This window comes from Microcebus murinus, chromosome 11, assembly GCF_040939455.1.
Source record: "Microcebus murinus isolate Inina chromosome 11, M.murinus_Inina_mat1.0, whole genome shotgun sequence".
Classification (NCBI taxonomy): Eukaryota; Metazoa; Chordata; class Mammalia; order Primates; family Cheirogaleidae; genus Microcebus; species Microcebus murinus.
The window spans coordinates 58,192,892-58,214,949 of record NC_134114.1 but is presented as its reverse complement, the minus strand read 5'-3'; the positions used below and the strand labels follow the sequence as shown (position 1 = coordinate 58,214,949).

At 43.4% G+C, this 22,058-nt stretch overlaps 1 protein-coding gene across 4 annotated transcripts; it reads left to right on the top strand.

The window, feature by feature from the left end:
* The first annotated feature begins 1,561 nt into the window (after positions 1–1,561).
* Positions 1,562–17,044, top strand: ANKRD34B (ankyrin repeat domain 34B). 4 transcript variants are annotated; one of them, XM_076008149.1, is made up of 5 exons: positions 1,563–1,859; positions 3,691–3,773; positions 7,509–7,589; positions 12,051–12,169; positions 12,638–17,044. In XM_076008149.1, exon 5 carries the CDS (start codon positions 12,661–12,663, stop codon positions 14,197–14,199), a length of 1,539 nt encoding a protein of 512 aa, XP_075864264.1. In that variant the 5' UTR covers positions 1,563–1,859; positions 3,691–3,773; positions 7,509–7,589; positions 12,051–12,169; positions 12,638–12,660; the 3' UTR covers positions 14,200–17,044. The 4 variants fall into 4 exon arrangements, with proteins under 4 accessions (XP_012622257.1, XP_075864264.1, XP_075864263.1 ...); XM_076008148.1 differs by having other exon boundaries at positions 3,688–3,773; positions 7,529–7,589; XM_076008147.1 differs by having other exon boundaries at positions 3,688–3,773.
* The last annotated feature ends 5,014 nt before the right edge of the window (positions 17,045–22,058 follow it).

Genomic DNA, 22,058 nt, shown 5'->3' with positions numbered 1-22,058 from the left:
TTGTTAAAATGTTCTATTAATGTTCTAATAACAGTGTAATAAAGTTCTAAACTTCTAAAAAGAAGAAGAAGAACGGTTGCTCCCGCTAACACCGCAAACTGAGGTGAGGCTCTGGCTTTACCTAGTGGGGGGACAGGGACGAGGACGGGCAGGTGGGTCCGGACCCGAGGACCGGCAGGGCGGATACGCGCTGAGGGGAGGGACACGGAAGGCAGCGCCCAGGGGCCATGCTGTATGTCTCCGCAATGGGGAGACCCCGCCGCCCCAGTTCTCAGCCAAGTCGCCTACGCCAAAGCGCGGTGGCCGCAGGAGGCGACGGGGGTGGCGCTTGTGGGGACAGGAGGCGGAGCTTCGGGAAACAGCTTCTGGCCCCTGGAGTCCGGACCGGCCCCGCCGCCCTCACCTGCGGCGCAGCAGGGAGCCGGCGTCACTCGCAGCGGAAGCGCCGCGCCGCCCGGGCGTGTGGCGAGGTAGGTGCGCGCCCCCGGCCCCGCTCCAGCACTTCGCCGCCCGCCGCCCGCCTCTCTCCGCCGAGCAGGGGCGGGGACAGGGCGGCATCTACGGAGATCTGAGACTCGAGCCGCCGAGGAGCGGAAGGTAACAACCCAGCTCGGACGGGGCCCTAGGGCCAACGCACGAAGGGTCGGGCAGCCCCGGGGAGGCTGTCAGCGCCGCTGCCGACTCGACAGCGCGTCCCAGGTCGGTGTGCGGCGCCGTCTCGCCCGTTGCACTTGGGGAAACTTTGGTTAGCAGTGGCGGCCGCCGGGAGGAGGGCACCGAGGGCGCAGCCCGGGGCCCTGCGGCCACGCGACCTCCGTGCGCCCCGCTGGGTGCGCGCAGGCCCTGGGAGCCCGCACCTCCCGCGAACCCTGACACTGCAGTGCCCTGAGCGGGGTTCGAGACACAGCGCCAACCGAGGACCATTGGGCTGCAGGGGCCTCTCCAGAGACTCTGCCCCGCCACCCCGGGGCGCGCTCCACTCGAGTTCCCCCTCGCGCCTCCCGCAGTCTCCCCACTCCCGTGGTCGGCTCCGGCTTTGCGGCGGCTTGGACTTGGACCCCGCCGGGATGCGGGTTCCGCCTCCTTCTCGGCCCAGCCGCGCTGCGGGGACGGACCCGGGCTGCCCGGCCGCGGGATGTAGAGGCAGGGGCTTCGGGGGCGCAGGTCGGCGCCGCAGCTGAAGCGGCGCGCGCCCGGCCGCAGAAGCGCGCGGGTCGCACGGTCCGACTTGGGCGCGTCTCCGCAGGTGCCGCGGCCGCGGGGCGGCGGGAGGTGCCGGCTGGGCGCGGAGGGCGGGCTGGGGGCTGCGGAGCCGTTTGCAGCCGCTGGCTCCGGAAGCCGCAGCCACGCAGGGGTGGACAGCCGGGTCCCAGCGCCTCTCCGGTGCGCACAGCGTTGGCACCAGGATGCCGGACGCCTGTAGCGGAGAGCAGGGGTGCGGAGGTGCGCCTGCTCCGGGATGGGGGCCGTGGATGCTCCCCTCGGACGCGCCATTGTCCGAGAGAGGGCCGCGTCCTCCGGGCGGGTGGGCGGCACAGGGACCGCTCCGCAGCGGCTCTGGGCATTGCCCGTTTTCGCGGATGGCGATCGCCTCAGCCTGCCAGCTGCCCGCCCTGGCTTAGAGATGAGGCGACGAAACGCGCACCCCGCCCCCATCGGTGCCCTGGCGCTGTCGCCCCAGTCACCTTCCTTTGCCCTTCTCCGACAGCACCTTGGGCTCACTTCCTCCCGCTCTCGGGAAAAATTAAGTAACTGCGCTCGGTTCCAGGAGCCGGCGGGGACCGTGGAGACGCTGCCAGCATCCTCAACAGCTTGGACATCCTTGGTTCCCCAGTCTTCCCTGAGACTTGGAGGTGCAGGTTGGTCTCTCCCTCTCTCTCTCTCTCTCTCTCTCTCTCTCTCTGTGTTTGTGTGTGTGTGTTGGGGGGTAGGGAAATCTACTGACAGAGGTCGGGGTGTGGATGCCCCAGGGCCCAGCCCTAGAGGCCTGCGAGAAGACGGCCAGTCCTGTGGTGGTGTGTGTGGGAAACACAGCGGACCTTACCAGCTACTCCTCTCCTTGGGCAGTTTCTAAATATTTCTTACAAGACGGAGCCAGGCAAGAACCCTTTTCCTGGCCAGTCCTTACACTTCCTGGGACAGTCTCAGATGCAATCTCTTTTATTCTGGCTCTGCCCCTTTCCTTGTTTGGAGGAGACATATTTTGCCTGTGGCCGGCAGGTTTGCCTCATTCCCAGTGCAGCCGGCCCTGCATCGTGGCCTTGGGCTGCCCACTGGGACTCTGGACTTTTTCAGACCTGTCTGGGAAACGCAGGGCAGCACACCTTCAGTCTCTGGCGGGTTCTAACTCAAGGCTGTCCTCTTCTCTTGGACCTATGGGCTCCCTTTACCCCTGTCTCTGCTGTAGCAGCCATCCCTGGCCTTCACTCCTGCAGGGAGCTGAGCTAGAACCACTGGGAAGTGGTGGTGGAGACAGGCTGTATGACGCTGAGGCAGGGGTTGGTAGCACACAGGAAGCGGGCCTGGAATGAGAAATGAAGAGTTTGCCTCAGATTTTCTCCAAGTGTGCATAGGAAGCACCTCCTATTGAATATCTGGGAGTGGAGCCTGGAATTTTATTTTTAACAGGCTCTTCATGTGATTCCTGTGCCTACAAACAGAGGAACGCCCACTGGGGTCAGGAACTTGGCCTCCAATCATTAGACCCCACCAGCCCAGAAGAGGCATATATGCAGTACCTGTATTTGGTGAATCGTGTTTAGAAACTGACATTTATTGAATGCCTAAGTAGCAAGTGCATCAAGAGCTTCAAAAATCCTCACAATCATCTACTGTAAAGGAGACATTATCCCCATTTTAGTGATGAGGGAACTAAGGCTCAAAGGAGTGGCTTTTCAGAGTTTGGTAACTTGGAGAGAGACAGAGCCCAGGTCCCTGATATACACCTGGCTGCATCCTCCAAGCACGCTTTAGTCCCCTGTGGGGGACTAGCACAAGGGCAGGGACTTGGGCCAGGGTGAGGGGCCAGATTTTGAGCTTCAAACCCATTTGTTAACTTCTAACCCGTTTCCTGCCCAGACAATGAACTTTATAGGCAGGAGCATGGGTCCTATTTGGCAGTAGAGTAAAAAAGCACAAAAGAAAGTCATGTTTTGGTCCTAATGAAAGGAAAGCTGGGGGCGGCATGGGGAGAAAACGCCACGGGAAAGGCCCAGCCTGGCATCCCCAAGATGGCTTGTCCATGTGGCACTACCATGTAAGATGCTACACAAATCAGGTACTCGAAACAGAACCCAGCTGTGTGGGAAGCTGGCCAGCCCAGAGGCAGGGAGGTAGGAAGATAAAGGACACACATGTGTAATTGAACCCTGGTAAGCAAATAAGTGAGCTGAGTGACCTTTCCTTCTCCACCTGCCTCATCTGAACGAAATGGGGGCCGGGCCAGGTGAGGCCTCTCCGGCCCCGGCAGGACTGGCACCATCTGGCAGACAGACGCGAGCTGGCTTGCCATACATAGGATCTACTCCAAACACTTTACAAACTCATAATCAGTGAAATATGATGAACTGAACAAACACTGTAGGGATTTCTTAACAAGGAATTAAAAACCTAGACTCCAAATGGGAAAGATGCGTGCAACAAATTATCGGTGTTTATGTAACTCTGAATAGCTTTGATTTCCTTCAGTAGGCACTGACAGCTGGCTGGCGGAGAACTCATCCAGGGAGAGAAGAGACAAGAGTGAAGTATGAAATTTTGAATAATGTTTTCAGGTAACTTTCTATTTCCATTTAGAGTGGGTGTCTGGAAGGGTGAGTGAAGTTATGGTTTGAATTGCTTCATTTATCACCATATATTTTTAATAGAGCTCATAATTCTAAGATGCAGTGCTTTTTACCTCTTTGTCCTGGCTTCCAGTCCCTCGGTAGCATGGCAGGGGGCTAGGGAAGCCACCATTCAGCCAGCGGACCCTCATCAACCCACGTTTTCAGCATGCTGCCTGTTAAGTTTGTAGCTTTTCTGATCAATTTGTTCAGAGAAGAATCTTCATTTTCTTGCCTAGAAAAGTTATCGCCTGCTACTTGGGGTAAGGTAAAATAGCTGGGCGCCAAGTTGTTCTGTCCACAGACTTTCAGCCATCCTCTTTTTTACAGCCCTGTTACTCATCGCCACTTTCAGTGGTGCTTGGGACCTCCAAGTCCTAAATTTCATGCTTTTCTTCCCACCTGGGACCATCTTCCCTGGCTCTTTATCTTGCAGACTCTTCGGCTATGCGAAGGCCATTTGCCACTCCACTATCCCCTCTGCTCCTACAGGTTGTTTGAAATCACTCATCTGATGATATTTCTCTCCCATTTTTTTCTTGAAAAAAAAATATATATATATTAGAGATGGAGTCTCACTTTGTCGTTCAGGCTGGAGTGCAGTAATGCGGTCATAGCTCATTGCAGCCTTAGACTTCTGGGTTCAAGTGATCTTCCTGCCTCAGCTTCTCGAGTAGCTGGGACTACAGGCACGCACCACCATGCCCGGCTAATTAAAAAAAAAATTTCTTTTTTGTCTTATACTATAGGAATTTATTTTTTCATAGTTCTGGAGGCCAAAAGTCCAGGATCCTTTACATTTCTTTTGTAGAGATGAGGTCTTGCTATGTTCCCAGGCTGGTCTCAAACTCCTGGCCTCATGTGATCCTCCCACCTCAGCCTCCCAAAGTGTTGGGATTACAGGCATGCACCACTACATCCAGCTGAAAATACATATTTTTAAAATATTTTTTAAGATAACTAAACTATAATTTTGGTGAGGTCTTAGGCATAGAGAGAGGCACTAAAGGAGCATGGTAAATATGCCATGATGAATTGCAAGTGATGTTAAAGACATTCTAATTTTAAAATAAAAATATATTTATCCAGCTGCTTAATTGATAAGATATTAATAATTAATATCTTATAATGTTGAAATTATTATATTTGAAATTATAAGGAAAACATATTTAGAGGATATAGTCTTTCCATATTTCATTTATTAAATTCCAGTTATGTTTATAAAACATTACTTACAAATCCTAAAAAATACATTTTCAAGATTTTATCTGTTACTTAAATAGGTTGTGGATTAGCGACATGACAAAAATAAAAGAAGGCCAGGCACAAAAGGCCAGGCTTACATCTGCAACCCTAGCACTTTGGGAGGCTGAAGTGGGAGGATTACTTGAGGCCAGGGGAGCAGCCTATGCAACATAGCAAGACTCTGTCTCTACAAAAAAATTTAAAAACCAGGCAAGTGTGGTGGTGTGGGCCTGTAGTCTCAGCTACTCAGGAGGCTGATGCAGGAGGATCGCTTGAGCCCAGGCATTGGAGGTTGCAGTGAGCTATGATGATGCCACTGTACTCTAGCTTGGGCAAAAGAGTGAGACCCTGTCTCAAAAAATAAGCAAATACATAAATAAGTAAAAGAAAGCTAATCTTGAGATAAAATGTTTAAAAAGAAGAATGCAGTGAGTAGGAAGGCACAACAAAAAAATACTTTTCTAGACATGGTCTGATTTCATTACCACACATCTGTGGAATGAATGTTATATGGTTTTTGTTCCACACATGAGAAACCCAAGACTCTGACAGGCTGAGAGACTTGACCAGGGCATACAGCTAATAAGTAGGAGAGCTAGAGAGTCAGGATTGAGACCTGGGTCTGTCTGGTCCCTGAACTCTCTCCAGGTGAACTGTCATCTGCATGGAAGATGTAACTGAATTTGGGAATTGCTTGTGAGCTAGCTAGAACAAAGGGTCTGACTGAATGTTAATGTGACAGATGTCAGCACAGGACCTTCAGTCAGGATGTTTCGCAGGAGGAAAGGGCATTCTAGGCAGGAGAAGTGTTCTTCATCAAAAGGGAGTTTAAGACTTAAATACTGGCATTTTTTTTTTTTTTTGAGACAGAGTCTCGCTTTATTGCCCAGGCTAGAGTGAGTGCCATGGCATCAGCTAGCCCACAGCAACCTCAAACTCCTGGGCTCAAGCAATCTTGCTGCCTCAGCCTCCCAAGTAGCTGGGACTACAGGCATGCGCCACCATGCCCGGCTAATTTTTTCTATATATATTAGTTGGCCAATTAATTTCTTTCTATTTATAGTAGAGACGGGGTCTCGCTGTTGCTCAGGCTGGTTTTGAACTCCTGGCCTCAAGCAATCCGCCTGCCTCGGCCTCCCAGAGTGCTAGGATTACAGGCGTGAGCCACCGCGCCCTGCCAAATACTGGCATTTTTGATGTACAAATTGTTGGGCAAGATAAAAGAAGCAACTGAAAAGGATGAAGGCCTAAAGAAGGGATTATTCCATTAAGGTCCTGATAACAAAACAAGAACCCAAACATGTATTAGACATTTGGAGAATAAAATATTTCACAACTTTTTTCCCTGAAAAATTTAGTGTTTAAACAACTTCCAAAATTGCTCTACTAAATTTTAAAAAGCCAAGTGGCTTTAAAAGTCTTTGTAGGCCAGGGTTTGGTGGCTCATGCCTGTAATCCTAGCACTCTGGGAGGCCGAGGCGGGAGGCTCACTCAAGGTCAGGAGTTTGAACCCAGCCTGAGCAAGAGTGAGACCCTGTCTCTACTGAAAATAGAAAGAAATTAATTGGCCAACTAAAAATATATAGAAAAAATTAGCGGGCCATGGTGGCGCATGCCTGTAGTCCCAGCTACTTGGGAGACTGAGGCAGCAGGATTGCTTGAGCCCAGGAGTGTGAGGTTGCTGTGAGCTAGGCTGACACCACCGCACTCTAGCCTGGGCAACAGAGTGAGACTCTGTCTCAAAAAAAAAAAAAAAGTCTTTGTAATGAGGAAAGAGTAAACCTCATGGGGTCATTTTCCTCTAGTCTTCAGGGGAGAGGTCTGCCTGCGTCCACACGGTGGGCAGATTAGGCAGCTTCTTGGAGATGCTGGAGCCCACAGCACCCTCCCTTCCCACAGGGCACCACGGGGCCACTGTCCTCCTCTGGCACACCAGTCACAAGGACATTGCCGGCCCCCTTCTCCCAGCACTTCCTGATGCCAGCCTTGGTGACAGAAAAGTTGTGACAGAAAATGCTGTCAGGTTTGGTGCTCAGGTTTAGTGTTGCAGAGAAAGGCCTTTACCTGAGGATGGATGAAAGTAGAAAGTCTTTCCCAAAAGATCCTTGTAAGACTTTAAAAGAAAAAAGAAAGAAAAGATTGCCTCAAATAATAGAAACTATATGAAAGTATAATATTGAAATCTGTTATCTAGCAACTTGTTCTTCTTTGAATATCTGTTTCTCAAATGCTAATTTTGGTCAAAGGTTTGCTTTTTTTTTTTTTATGATTGATACTGTATAGTTTCCTGAATTGTCGTTATAAGTGGTTTCTATATTTGATACTATGTTCTAGCTTGTTTCTCTAAGTTTCTTTGCTCTATTAAACTCATTTGTATATGAAAAATGCTAAAAGAGGGTTTCTTTTGGGTTCACACTGTCTCACATGAGCTCTTTTCAGATGGTTTGCATTCACAATAGACCTCCAAGTTGGGACCCAAGCTGTCAACGGATCCTACATTCCTAAAATCCTGAGTTGCAGGTATGTCTGGCTCTGGAATAGCTTTTATAGAATGTGGCACAGGGAACATAAAACCACAGCACCCACTTTCATTGTATCTGTGCTTGTATATGTGGAGTAGCAGTTCTTTGCTTTGCATTACAAATAATACCAAAGTAGAGATGAACAAGTATGTTCTTTTGAACATTGCCTTTCGGGAGCTTACTACAAGTTAGTTGAAACTCCAACTGAAAGCTTAGGCACAAATATGATTGATGATACCATGAGAACAGAATTGTGTTGTGAAAAGGAAGACCTAATATGACTATTTGTAAATTTTAATATCGAAATATATCTTCCTATATGCTATGTGCTTTTCTGTGTACACGTTCTGTTTTACAATAAATAGATAAGAGTGGTATTGTACAGAAGAGTGTGTGAAATACAAACTGTTTAAAGAATAATAATAAAACGGACACGCGCCCACACCATCCAGACTGAGAAACAGAACATCACCTGAACCTTGGAGGCCTCCTCGTGTCCCTCCCAAATGGCATTGTTCTCCCAGTCCCCACCAAGAGGGAGCTTTTTCTTGACTTTTGTATTAATCATTCCCTTTGCTCTATCTCTTTTTTTTTTTTTTTCAGTTTCTTGCTTCTGTATGATCCCTAAGTAGAATGCTTATTTTTAAAAAACTGGTAGCAGGCACAAAATTAGATGAATAAAGAAAGGGCAGTATTGCCTGAACTTGATGGGAGCTCTCAGGAGAAGACGAGCTGAGCTGTCTGTCTCTGGGTCTCAATCGGCTCAAGGCTGTTCATGAGCCCCTCCAGGCCAGGTCACAAGTGAGTCCTGGGAAACGTGGCGTCACTGTTACACAGCTTCTGGCAGGGCTGCAGTGTAGACTAGGGACTGGATATCCGAAGGGAATGTGCTGTTCAGTCTTTCTCCTCCTAAGCCCACCAGGTCAGACCACCCGCAGTCAGAGCAGAGCAATTCGACAGAGCTGACCTGAGTGCCGTTGGCTGCCTCAGGAAGCAGACATGGAGGAGCGAGCAGAGATGTGGCCAGGACAACACAAGTTAGAGACAAGAATTGAGGGCAGGGTCCTCTGGGCGTTTGGTTCTTGTCTAACAAGATAATAATATGGCAGCCTGATCTCAGAGAGGATGTCTGTGCACAGCCATCATCCCGGCGTCCCCCTTCACCATTTTCCGGAGGAGTTCAGAGCCTGTGATGCTCTCCAGCCCCTGGTATCTCAGGTTTTCTTTTTTCTTATTCTATTATTTCATCTTTATAGATTACATCCTCCAGTGAGTTCGTGAGCGTATATCCCAATTCTTGCGTGATGATTTTGTTAAATATAGAATTCTAAGCTGAGAATAATTTTTCTTCAGATTTTTAAAGACATTCCTTCATTGTCTTTCATTGTTGATTTATCGGAATCTATATTAATTCTGGATCCTTCAGTGCTGTGTCCCCAACCTCTGGGCCTTGGACTGGTACTGACTGGTCTGTGGACTGTGAGGAACGGGGCTTCAGAGCTCTGTCTGTCTCCTTCTTTCACCCCACGCCCCATCCATGGAAAAATTGTCTTTCTTGAAGCTTAGGCGTGGGGAGCACAACAGGAGGTGAGCAGCAGCGAGTGAGCAAAGCTTCGTCTGTACTACAGCCGCTCCCCATCGCTGCTGGCATCACTACCTGAGCTCTGCCTACCCCACCTCCATCTGTGGAAAAATTGTCTTCCATGAAACTTTCCCTGGTGCCAAAAAGGTGGGGGCCTCCTGCTTTAGTGTGTGAATTACTCCCACCCCCCAGGCCCATACCCCTAACTCCTAGCTTGTGGAATGTTCTCTGTTCTCAATGTTCTGGAAATTTACAACCATGCACCATGGTCAGGGTCTGTTTTCATTCATTTCGCTATGTTCTAATTGGTCCATTTCAGTTTGGTAACTCAAGTCCCTCAGGGGTAGAAATTTTTCTTGATCTCATTGGTGATTTCCTCTTCTGCTTGCCCCTTTCTCCTCCCACCCCCACTACTGTTGAAAATTCTATTATTTGGATGTTGGAGTTCCTGGTCTAGTCCTCTAATTGTCTTGGGTTTTTGTTGTTGTTTTTACTATGTTAGAGATTTTATTAATGTTATCATCCAACCTTTCTATTGAGTTTTTCAGGCTTGTATCATATTTTTACCTTTACCTTTTGGAAGCTCTCTTTATGGTCTCTGAATACTCCTTTATCATAAAAACTTATTCTTGTTTCACAGTTACATCCTCTTATGCACTTTGAGGATGATGTGTTTTTGAAATTTTCATTTTCCTGGCTAACATCGGTTTCCTCCAAGTTGCTTTTTCCTATTTGTTCTAATCTTTAATGTAGGAGGCATTTTTGTTTTTTGACTTTTGTTTGAGCCATCCACTCATGATTAAAGGGTTGGGATTTTTAAAAATGATGAGAAGCCTTGAGCACACAAGTGAGGCTTGTCACCTGTAAGGCTCACTGTAGGATGATGTGAGTGGCACGTAGGGGAATCCTGTGGTCAGTACTCTTCATTGTTTTCTCTTAGGCAGGTCAGATTCTTGAGAGAGTGGGCAGCGATTTTTGCCTGAGCACTAAGTGTATAGCTGCCAGCCTTCTTGGAACCGAGCTGGGGAAGTAGGCTATCCGTTTCTTCAGCAGTGGCCAGTAAGCAAACAAGGAAACAATCTCTTCTTCCCCTATTGTCCTGTTCTCAAATATGCCTGGTGTCCAGTCTATATGCCCTCTGTTTCACATTTTCAGAGAATAAACCTCTGGACATCCCTTAGGGTGGGAGAAGGGTAGTCTCTATCTCCTAGTGGCTTGGAGTTGGAGGAATGACCTAGGACAGTGCTTCTCGAACTTTAATGGGCAAACAAATCACCTGGGCATCTGGTGAAAATGTAGGCTCTGATTCAGCAGCTCTGGGATGGAGACTGAGATTGTGCACACCCAATGAGCTTTCTGATGATGGTGTTTCCCCGGGGGCTGCCGCTGCAGCTGCTGGTCCAGGGTAGGATCACACTTCGAGTAGCAAGGATGTAGGAATCTAACTGCTTCTCTAACAGCTTTTCACCTAGTCCTCCTTATTTTAGCTGTATTCTTCACTCCCTGCTCCCACCTCCAGTTCTAAAGGATTTCTCAAGTTGGCTGAGTCAGTTACTACTGGCCTATCTGCTTTCTGGTTTCCAAAATGTTGTTGCTGCCATCTTCCCTCCTTTTCCCTCTATTGGTATGAATTTATGTCCTTTCAACATTTTTTTTTTTTTTTTTAGTTTTAGGGGGTTTCAAGACGGAACAAAATTAGATGTGTGTGTTCTGCCATATTAACCCTAACTCTAACCATCTGCTGAAATATTTTCTTGAAGTTCGGTTATATCTGGGTAAATAGAGCCTGTTTCATTTTATAAACAAACTGCTATTTTATGCCTCTAAGTCTTTGCATGAGGAGTGCTCTCCCTTCTTCCTTCCCCCTTTGTCTGCCTGCCAAATTCTTATACAGTCTTCAAGATCCAGCTTTTGTGAAGTCCTTTTCAGTCCGTAAGTTGTTAAAGCTCTGTGTTCTCATGATTCTTACTATAACCAGCTGCCTATACAACATCTCTTCTGAAAGACTGTGAGCGCCTCATGGGTAGGGCTTGTATTTGTAGCTCAGTGCCTAGCACATATCAAGATCTTTTAGATGTTTTAACAATGGAATTAATTTCTGTGTGCATGCCTACTTTTCTCCTTCTCTTCACTTTCTATCTACTCTCTTCTTTCTGTTAAGAGGTTATTAGATTTGTTGTGTTTTTTTACAGCCCCCTCCCCCAGATTTGTTATCTATTCTAGTATCAAATAGAAATTCATGTCCCATAATCTTAATTTAATAAGTAAATGGGTAGAATAAATGTTTTTCAATTTCTAAAATTTCTTTATCTGATTTTTCTCCCCTACTCTAAGGACTGTTAAAAGACAAAACTGTCCTTAGCTCTAGATGAAGATGTAATTCTTACCACCTAATGGGCTTATCTGTTAAAGGATTTTGAATCTAAAATATTTAAATAAATTAAACATAAATTTTTTTTTAGTTTCAGTGATAAAAATTAAAGTATTTACAAAGTCTGCATGGCTCCTTTCTTCTTTCTTGCCTATAATACTCCTTTTTCAGCGCAAATGTACTGCTGTCAGAATTTTACCCAGTAGTTGTTGCTAACCCCATAATCTAGTCAGTATATGATTTAAATAATGGAATCAAGAAAAATGCATAATCACATGCTCACCATTCCAATCTCAGTGTGAATTTCAGACATTGTGTCAGTTATTTTAATGTTTCATGGTCCGAACAATTTTCCATCCTTTGAAAGAAACATAAAAATACCCCTCAAATTGAAAATCTAAATATCACTTGCATTATCTAATTGAAGAGCATGTGTAAGTAATTTAATACTAAAGTCTTTACATTAAGTTACCATATTTGGTTTTTTTGTTTGTTTTTTGAGACAGGGTCTTACTCTGTCGCCCAGAGCTAGAGTGCAGTGGTATCATCATAGCTCACTACAACCTGAAACTCCCGGGCTAAAACGATCCTCCTTCCTCAGCCTCCTTAGTAGCTGAGACTACAGGTATGCACCACCATGCCTGGCTAATTTTTGTAAAGTGGGGTCTCCAGCTGGTCTCAAACTCCTGACTTTAAGCAATCCTCCTGCCTCGGTCTCCCAAAGTGCTAAGATTACAGGCATGAGCCACCTAGGCCAGCCAATATTAATTTTAAAAATATTTTTCACAAGTAGAAAATAAGTGGATTATTGTTTAATATGGGATTTAGGAAAGTACTGTGTTGGTGTTACATCATAAATATTAAATGAAGATTTTGAAAATAAATTTTAGTTTGTTACACTCCCTAAAGGTTATTACTATGCTAAAACTTTTATTTTGCAATTCACTATTTTGTTCCGCATTTATCAATAGCATAATCCCATTTATGTCCTATTTGTACATATTTGAGAAATTAATTATGAGTGACAAAATGAATATAAATTGGGGTATTGATTCTGGCTAATCGTTTGGTTTTCATCTTCTCTGATAACCAGGCATTGATTTTTTATTTTTGAAGATGGATGAAAGTATAGAAATTTCAAGTGATGGAAATTCCTTGATCAAAGCAGTCCATCAGAGCCGGCTTCGCCTCACAAGACTTTTGCTAGAAGGCGGTGCCTACATTAATGAGAGCAACGACCGTGGGGAAACACCTTTAATGATCGCTTGTAAGACCAAACATGTTGATCACCAGAGTGTCAGTAAAGCCAAAATGGTTAAATACCTGTTAGAGAACAATGCTGATCCCAACATACAGGACAAGTCTGGGAAAACTGCTCTGATGCATGCTTGCTTAGAAAAAGCTGGTCCCGAAGTTGTTTCTTTGCTCCTCAAGAGCGGGGCTGACCTCAGCTTGCAAGACCATTCTAGTTACTCGGCTCTTGTTTATGCTATAAATTCGGAAGATAGAGAGACTCTGAAAGTTCTGCTTAGTGCTTGCAAAGCAAAAGGGAAAGAGGTCATCATCATCACGACAGCAAAATCGCCCTCTGGGAAGCACACTACCAAACAGTACTTAAATATGCCACCTGTGGACATAGATGGGAGTCACTCCCCAGCCTCCTGCACCACTCCTTCAGAAGTAGACATCAAAACAGCCTCGTTGTCACGTTCACATTCTTCTGAAGCTGAACTGACACTTTATGGCTTTAAGGATCGTGAGCTCTCTGGAAGCAGTGATGATCCCTGGGACCCAAGCTCCCCTGGGAGGAAGGCTGCTGTGGCCCTTAATGGGTCCAAGCTACCCCAGGCTCCGCTGTGGCTCAAGAATACCCCATCCTTAATGCACCAGAACAGAGTGGCCTCATTGCAAGAGGAGCTCCAGGATATTACTCCAGAGGAAGAATTATCCTATAAAACCAATGCGCTGGCATTTTCCAAGCGATTCATCACTAGGCACCAAAGCATTGATGTAAAAGACACTGCACATTTGCTGAGAGCCTTTGATCAGGCCAGCTCAAGGAAGATGTCATATGATGAAATAAATTATCAGTCTCCTTTTTCAGAAGGAAATCAGCAATGCATTGAAATCCCTATTGACCAGGACCCAGATTCTACCCAGACAATATTTACTTCCACCTTAAGAAGTATAGTTCAAAAAAGAAACTCGGGGGCAAATCACTACAGCTCTGATTCCCAGCTCTCAGCGGGTCTTACCCCTTTAGAAGATGGCAAAGCACTTACAGGAAAGAAAAAGATCCTTTCGCCATCTCCTTCACAAGTGTCAGGCTCCAAAGAATTGCTGGAGAATGTGCCTCCAGGTGTCCTGAGCAGGAGAAATCACGCAGTTCTAGAAAGGCGGGGTTCGGGAGCTTTCCCATTAGATCACAATATTACTCAAATCAGACCAGGATTCCTGCCACCCTTAAATGTAAATCCTCACCCTCCCATATCAGATATCAATGTCAACAACAAGATTTGCAGCCTTCTTTCTTGTGGCCAAAAAGTGTTTGTTCCAACAGTTCCTATTTTCCCTAAAGAATTGAAAAGTAAAAAAATGTTGTTGAGGAGACAATCATTGCAAACAGAACAAATTAAGCAATTAGTAAATTTTTAAGAGATGGATAGAAAACATGTTTTCTTCAAATGGCTGTATCAGAGAAATATGGAATTAGAGAAGAAATCATAAATGTTCATCCTTTTAAATCTTTTAATTGGTTAGTCCATAATGGTTAGGCAGATCAAAATGTAATGTGTGTTATATTGTCACCATGAACACACAAATAATATCTAATTTCTGCTAAGGAAATTATCTCAAGCGAAATGACAGCTATTTTTCTTAAAACCTCCAATATTTAACAACCTTCATGTGGTCCAAATTTGTCATTTAAGCAAAAATCATGTCCAGGCAAGTTGGCTTATGCCAGTAATCCACTCTGGGAGGCCAAGGCAGGAGGATTGCTTGAGCTCAGGAGTTTGAGACTAGCCTGAGCAAGAGCGAAAACCCTGTCTCTTTAAAAAAATAAATAAGTAAACAAAAGTCAGCAAAGAAAGAAGGCCACATATGTTGGAGATAATTTTTTTTTAATTTCAGATTGGCTACATATTTTATTAGGAAACAGTTTTTAAGTCAATAATTTTTTTTAACATTTCAAGTCAATAAATAAGATTGTAATTTACTATGATCCCAAAAGCATAACAGAAAACTCTAACAGCGATAAAATGTTCTAGGATCTATAAACCTAAGCTCCAAAGAAAGAATGAACTAATTCTTAAAAAATGTTGACTGCAGGTAGGTAAAAATCTAATTAAAATTTTTAAAGTTTAAACGCCATAGTAGAATGGACAACTACAATATTCGTGGTATCAGCTTAATCAGTGTCAAACTGGCAGGTCAGAGTTTTACAAGCTACTAATAATATGTGCCTAGTCCTATTGTTTGTATGCTGTTTTTTGCTTTTTTTGTTGTTGTTTTAAATAAACTCACCTATAAGGTTATCATATGGAATTATTCTTTCTCCATATCTTTTAATTCCTATTATTACTTTTGAAAAACAATCCATAGGTTTCCAGTAGCAAGGTAATATAATACAAAAGTTAAAAAGCATTCCTCTTTACTTATATCAAATTATTCTTGTCTTTCAAAAGAAACAATCAAAAAAAGTTTGAGATTTATCACAAATAGAAACTAAGTGCTTGCTTTGCTTTTAAAAGTAAAACTGATTAGTTTAGCTAAAATTTAAAAAGCCAATAGAAAATCACAAAATATTCAGTCAATATTAAGTGATATCTTTTTATTTTGGATATGTAGTTATTAGACATTTATATAATAAGGATATATAATGATAATTTCCTTAATGTGACATTCCAATCATCTAGTATTTTAGGACCTGTGAATAACTTCTAACAAAATAAATGAATACCATGCTACTATTATAAAATATAAAATAACTAAATTATCTATATAACTTCAAGGTATGGTGTTTATACAAAGAATCCTTATTTCAACCTAGCAGTTTCTCAACAAAGAATAAATCAGACTATATAAATCCTGAGTGTATTAATTTGATGATTGTCATATATAATATTTTTTGCCTTCTGTGAGTAGAGGTGATCCTAATATTTGGTGTAATGCTTTTCCTAGTTATTTGATATAAGTTGTAATGTACATAGTAATTATTTAATTATTTGTGGCTTTTATTTTAAAAAGTAATTGCAGGTTTTTCCATTTAATGTTTTGAAGAACATAATATTAATTACATTGGAAATATTTTTTGATTCATAACTTAGAATTGTATCTGATGTTTATATGGGTAGCTAAATGCCTTCTGCAAGTTTAATATTGAGAAAAACAGTTAATTTCAAGTTGTAAGGATACAGTTTGGAAGAATATGTAAATGGATTAGTTCATAAAATGATACCAATAAAGATTTAAAATATCATTTTTATTATTGCTGATTTTTATTTATCTCTCAAATACTAAGACTATTTTAACGTAATGTGTCAAGAGAAATTGTGTCAAAGGTTACTTTGAATAAATAGAAAATGAGGAAAGAATAACTTTTATTGCTGTTCTCATCCCAACATGAAAAAGATATTTAATAGGATTAAAACTTTTGGGGCCATATTTGGAAGAGTTTTTAACCTGCTGGCAATCCTAAGAACATTACTGGTGTTTGTGTATGGTTGTAAAGTCATCCCATGGGACTTTTCACTCCATTAAGTAAATGAATCATTGTGATCTAAATGGTGAGTCACAGATGTTTGCAACAGAAATCAGATATGTATATATGTATATATTTTTTAATGCATTTGGTTATATTTTAACTTCATGTAAGAGTATGATTTAACTTTTACTTAAAGGTATGATTAGACCATTTTACAGTTACCTGGGACTAAGATTTTCAGAGTACAGCTAGTACTGATTCATGGCAGGAGTCATTTTGTGGACATGGGGCCACCCCAGTTACTGAGAGTGTGTTGACAGGGCCCATAAAGGTGGTGCCCAGGGAAAGTGGTGAACACCTGCCTGGCATATTCCTTGGTGACAACGCACCCATCAGGCATCTCATCTTGAACCTTTTAAATTTTCAAATGATAAAACTACCCTTATTCCGATTAAATACTGTGTAGCCTTTTAATAATTTTGACTCCCATATAGTTTGCTTAAAGGAGAGAATAAACTTGTCAGGGTGATGAGAAATATATTCATCATGTTTTTAAATTTTTTTATTTTCCGATGCTTTGACACTCTGGGGCCTCGCTGACTCTAGAGGGATAGCCCCTCCCAGGGTTAACTAATTCCTAGAGGTAGAAAACACCTCCCCCAGGAAACAGGCCTTTCATATGCAAACCACCAATCCAACGCCCAGAGCCCAACCACCTCCTTTCTGGGGCTCTCACACCTGGGGCCACTCTCCCCTGCCCTGATCACCCCAAGGCCGGGTACCAGACAGCTAGAGACAGCCCCCTGCACCCCAGAGCCCACCTGCCGAGCTGCCTGCCTATTTCTTCCCACAGACACCACAATAAAGGCTCTTGCCCACCTTGCTCCTTCTGCCTCCCAAGAGACCCTGGTCCTTCCCCACGTGGTGCTGCAGAGTGTGGTGTGTCCCCCACCCTGTCTCCTCTCCGGAGCTGAGAGTAACAAATGTCTTTTCAGTATCAATTGTCTCCTGATCTGTTGGCCTCCCCATACCTGAATAATAATAAAACGTACATTTTTTTTTTTTTGAGACAGAGTCTCACTTTGTTGCCCAGGCTAGAGTGCTATGGCATCAGCCTAGCTCACAGCAACCTCAAACTCCTGGGCTCAAGAGATCCTTCGGCCTCAGCCTCCTGAGTAGCTGTGACTACAGCATGCGCCACCATGCCCAGCTAATTTTTTCTATATATTTTTAGTTGGACAATTAATTTCTTTCTATTTTAGTAGACACGGGGGTCTCACTCTTGCTCAGGGTGGTTTCAAACTCCTGACCTTGAGCGATCCGCCAGCCTCGGCCTCCCAGAGTGCTAGGATTACAAGGCATGAGCCACCATGCCTGGCCTAAAACATATACTTTAAAGCAAGAAGACTGTCTAATTGGAAGTCATAATTCTTAGTAAGTTAATATTGGAGTTTATATAGCCTTGTGCCAATATTCCTTAGATCACATATCTAAGTCTCCAAGAGGCCCAGATCATAGACCATTATAAATCCACCAGATTTGCTGGAGCTGTCCACCTTCTCCAAGGTGGCATCCTGTCTCTTTGTATACCATCTTTGAATGTCTACCATTCTTAAAGGGAAGGCCAGGAAAGGAAAAGCTGGGAAGAATAGTTAACAAAATGAATAACAAAAACAATTTAAAAGAATATAAACTAGCTGAAACAATAGATCAAAACCAATAACCTAAAGCTTAATGATCATGAAGACTTATATTTAGGTTTTGAAATCAGTTGCATAAGATTAGGATAATCAGCAATTTATGTATATAGTGAATTTTTATGTTGCCTTAGCATCCATTTTGAATACAAATTGGACTGTCTGCTACCAGAAGCAAGGCTCAGTCACCTTTGACACAGTTACCAGTTCTACACCTCTCCCAGGTCCTCAGTGTGGTCAGTCCTGGTATCTGGCTTATACAGCTGCTTCCTGGTATGGAACTGCCAGATGCAGTCTGTTTGACTGGCCCCACTGACCCTCGCACCCCACTTGGACTATGCATATGTGCCTAAGTGACCATCTCCCAGTCACCTTGTGACCTCCTGGAACTTGCACCTGCTTGCTTTAAACACACAAATTAAAACTCCCCATGGGAAACACGTTTAGATAATGCCCCGGAGGCACAGGCCCACAGTCCCTTCCTCTCTTTCCATGAGCTCCATGACATCCTTGCATGTCGCCTCCAGGTGTGCTGTGTACCCCCAGGACCTGTAAGTAATAAAATCTTTTGTTAAACATTTTTTCTTTTTTTTTTTTTTTTTTTTGAGACAGAGTCTCGCTTTGTTGCCTAGGCTAGAGTGAGTGCCGTGGTGTCAGCCTAGCTCACAGAAACCTCAAACTCCCCGGCTCAAGCGATCCTTCTGTCTCAGCCTCCCAAGTAGCTGGGACTACAGGCATGGGCCACCATGCCCGGCTAATTTTTTTTATATATATTAGTTGGCCTATTAGTTTCTTTCTATTTATAGTAGAGACGGGGTCTCGCTCTTGCTCAGGCTGGTTTCGAACTCCCGACCTCGAGCAATCCACCCGCCTCAGCCTCCCAGAGAGCTAGGATTACAGGCGTGAGCCACCGCGCCCGGCCAACATTTTTTCTTTATTTTTCTCTTTTGCTCCACATCCCCCAAATCTTTATTTCCATCTGTGTCTCTCATAATCACTGAAGGCAAGCTCTCCTTCTTAAAAATCCCAAATTACAACAATGTGGAAAAAATGACAGTTAATTACTAACTTAATATAATCCAGGGTTATTGAAACTGCTAACAGGGCTAAGACCACATTATTAAAAGATTAACAAGCATCAACTACTGAATCTTAGCACTCATAGATCAGACCTGAAATAGTGTTCTTAATTCTAGATACCACATCTTAAACTGAAGAATATACAGAAGAAGATGAAAAAGATGATAGAGTCTGGAAAAAATGTTTACATAGGTGAGAGAATTGGTGTTCTTTAAAAAGACCCAATTGAGATTAGATGTCTGGCTTAAATACTGAAAAGATTGATAAAATGACTCGGTCCAGCGTACTCAAATAAAGATAAACTAGGACTGTAAAATTAAGTTACAGAAATATTTCAGCACTCTCTCAGCTACTGGAGCTGTCTATCTGAGAAAAAGCCTGTCCCAGGAAGGCATGAATCACCATTTTTGGAAATAGGCAGAGAGGACTGATGTTGATCAGAGATTTAACAAAAGAGATTCTACTTATTGAATAATCTTTAAAAGTCTTTTCAACTGGAAAGTTCTTTGAGATAATCTTTAATTTTAAATAGCTCTATAAGTAATGGGAAAAGCTGAAAACTAAGGATTGAAATTTGATTTTGGTGGCCTAATCATAATCATCCACATGACTTTTTAGCTTTGTTTTCATGATAATGTTAATTAAGTGTTGGTTGTAGTGGCACAAATTTAAATTTTGATTGCCAGGCTAAACATTTCAAGAAGGATCTTCCTGTCTACTTCAAAAAACAAAATTGCATGCAGGGTGTGGTGGCTCACACCTGTAATCCCATCACTTTGGGAGGCCCAAGGCCAGAGGATTGCTTGAGGTCAGGAGTTCAAGAGCAGCCTGAGCAAGAGCAAGACCTCATCTCTACTAAAAATAGAAAAATTAGCTGAGTGTTGTGGCACACGCCTGTAGTCACAGCTACTTGGGAGGCTGAGGCAAGAGGATGGCTTGAGCCCAGGAGTCTGAGGTTGCAGTGACTACCCAAGGTGACAGAGCAAGACTCTGTCTCAAAAAAAAAAAAAAAAAAATTCCATCCTACTTCTGCAACTTTGGGTCCTATTGATATCAAGAATTTGGCATCCAAGGGAGGAACACTTCCACCAAGGGACACTATAGTATTTCCCCTGCAGGGAGTGATGAAATGCTGCGATAACTACCTGGTCATTCCAGATTCCTTCGCAGGAGAAAATGGGGTCATGATGTTGGCAAGAATGATTCTCAGAACCACAAAATGGGAACTAAAAGGAGCATAGGTAGAATCTGGGGAACTCACGGGGGCACCTCCTGATATTATCATGGCCAGTAGTAAATGCAGATTACCACAGTTCCACACAGGCAGGACTATCAAAACCTCAGAACTCCCAAGAATGAATGGGTACACTACCAGCTACCTCGTTTTTTTTTTTTTTTTTTTTTGTAACAAGGTCTTGCTACACTGCCTAGGCAGGTGTCAAACTCCTGGGCTCAAGCAATCCTCACACCTCAGCCTCCCATGTAGCTGGGACTACAGGCGCGCACCAGCACACCTAGCTCAACTTTCCTGACTATCTGAACCTGCTCACAGCCATCAGGAGAAAGCCCACAGCCTGCCTTGAAGGAGCCCCAGCTTGGAGACAGAGCTCAGCAGGCTCTTTGAAGAGCTCACGTGCTTCTATTCTAGTCCAGAGTTTTCCTATTAATACTAGCCCCTAGATTGACAAAATGGCAACGGTCTCACACCCAATATGTCAATTATTAATAAATTTTTGAAATTTGTTTTATTCCTTCACTCCAACGAAGGGATAAAGAAGGGGTGAATGACTAGTTTAACAAGATACAGAATATTTTCATCACCCAAAAAAGTTCCCACATCCTCCACTCCAGAAAATACCCCACAGAACCTCATAGGTACTGTGTTTCCCCGAAAATAAGACAGAGTGTTATATTTATTTTTCCTCAAGAAGACACCCTAGGGCTTATCTTCAGGGGATGTGTTATTTTTTTTAAGTACAGTACAACAATCTACATTTATTCAAATATAGTTATGTTGTCTTCTTCTGGAACATCATCATAACTCTCCAAAACCCAAATTCCATCCTGAATTTCTTGCAACTCTATTTCCTTTAGAACCATTGGCCCCAATCTCTCATGTGGAGCAATAGAGCTCTCATGGGGCAGATGAGAAGGGCTGCTCATCTTCCTTACCGCTACTCAATGAAATGCATAAGTTGTGCAGATATGCTGTGTAGCCACGCCCATCCCTAGGTCTTATTTTCGGGGCAGGGCTTATATTGTGCAAATGCTTAGAAATCCTGCTAGAGTTTATTTTATGGGTAGGTCTTATTTTCGGGGAAACATGGTAATTATTATTCTCACTTCTAGCACTTTATGTTAGTTTTGGCTACTCTTGAACTTCATATAAACGGATCCACATAGTATTTGTGTCTCCTTCTTTTGCACAATGTTTTTAATATTCACCTATATTGTTATATGTATCAGTAGTTCAAACTGTTCTAAGTGCTATGTAGTAATTTCATTGTATGAATCTACCATTATTTATCAATTCTCTTGATGAAAATTTGGGTTGTTCCCAGTTTTTGGTTATTAACAATAAAGTTGCTATGAATATTTGTGTATAAGTCTTTTTATGAGAACATATGAGCTCTTTTCTCTTGAGTACATGCCTATAGATAGCATAGCTGGGTCTTAAGGTACAGATATATTTTATGAAAAACTGCCAAACTGCTTTCTTTCTTACCCTAAAAGGTATCATCCATTTTTATAATATTAGCATTTCTGGTATTTATTATGGTTTAAATTTGCCTTTCCTGGATTAATAATGCTATTGAATGCCTTTTCTTATACTTTTAGCCATTTGAATATCTGTGTGTGTGTGTGTGTGTGTGTGTGTGTGTGTGTGTGTGTGTGTGTGTGTGAAGTATCTGTTCAAGTCTTTTGCCCATTTTAAATTAGGGGTTTTTTTTTTGGTTTTTTTCTTTTCAGTTTACAGTTCTTTACGTATTGTGAATATAAGCCCTCTGTCAGATATGTCAAGAGTGTGTTTT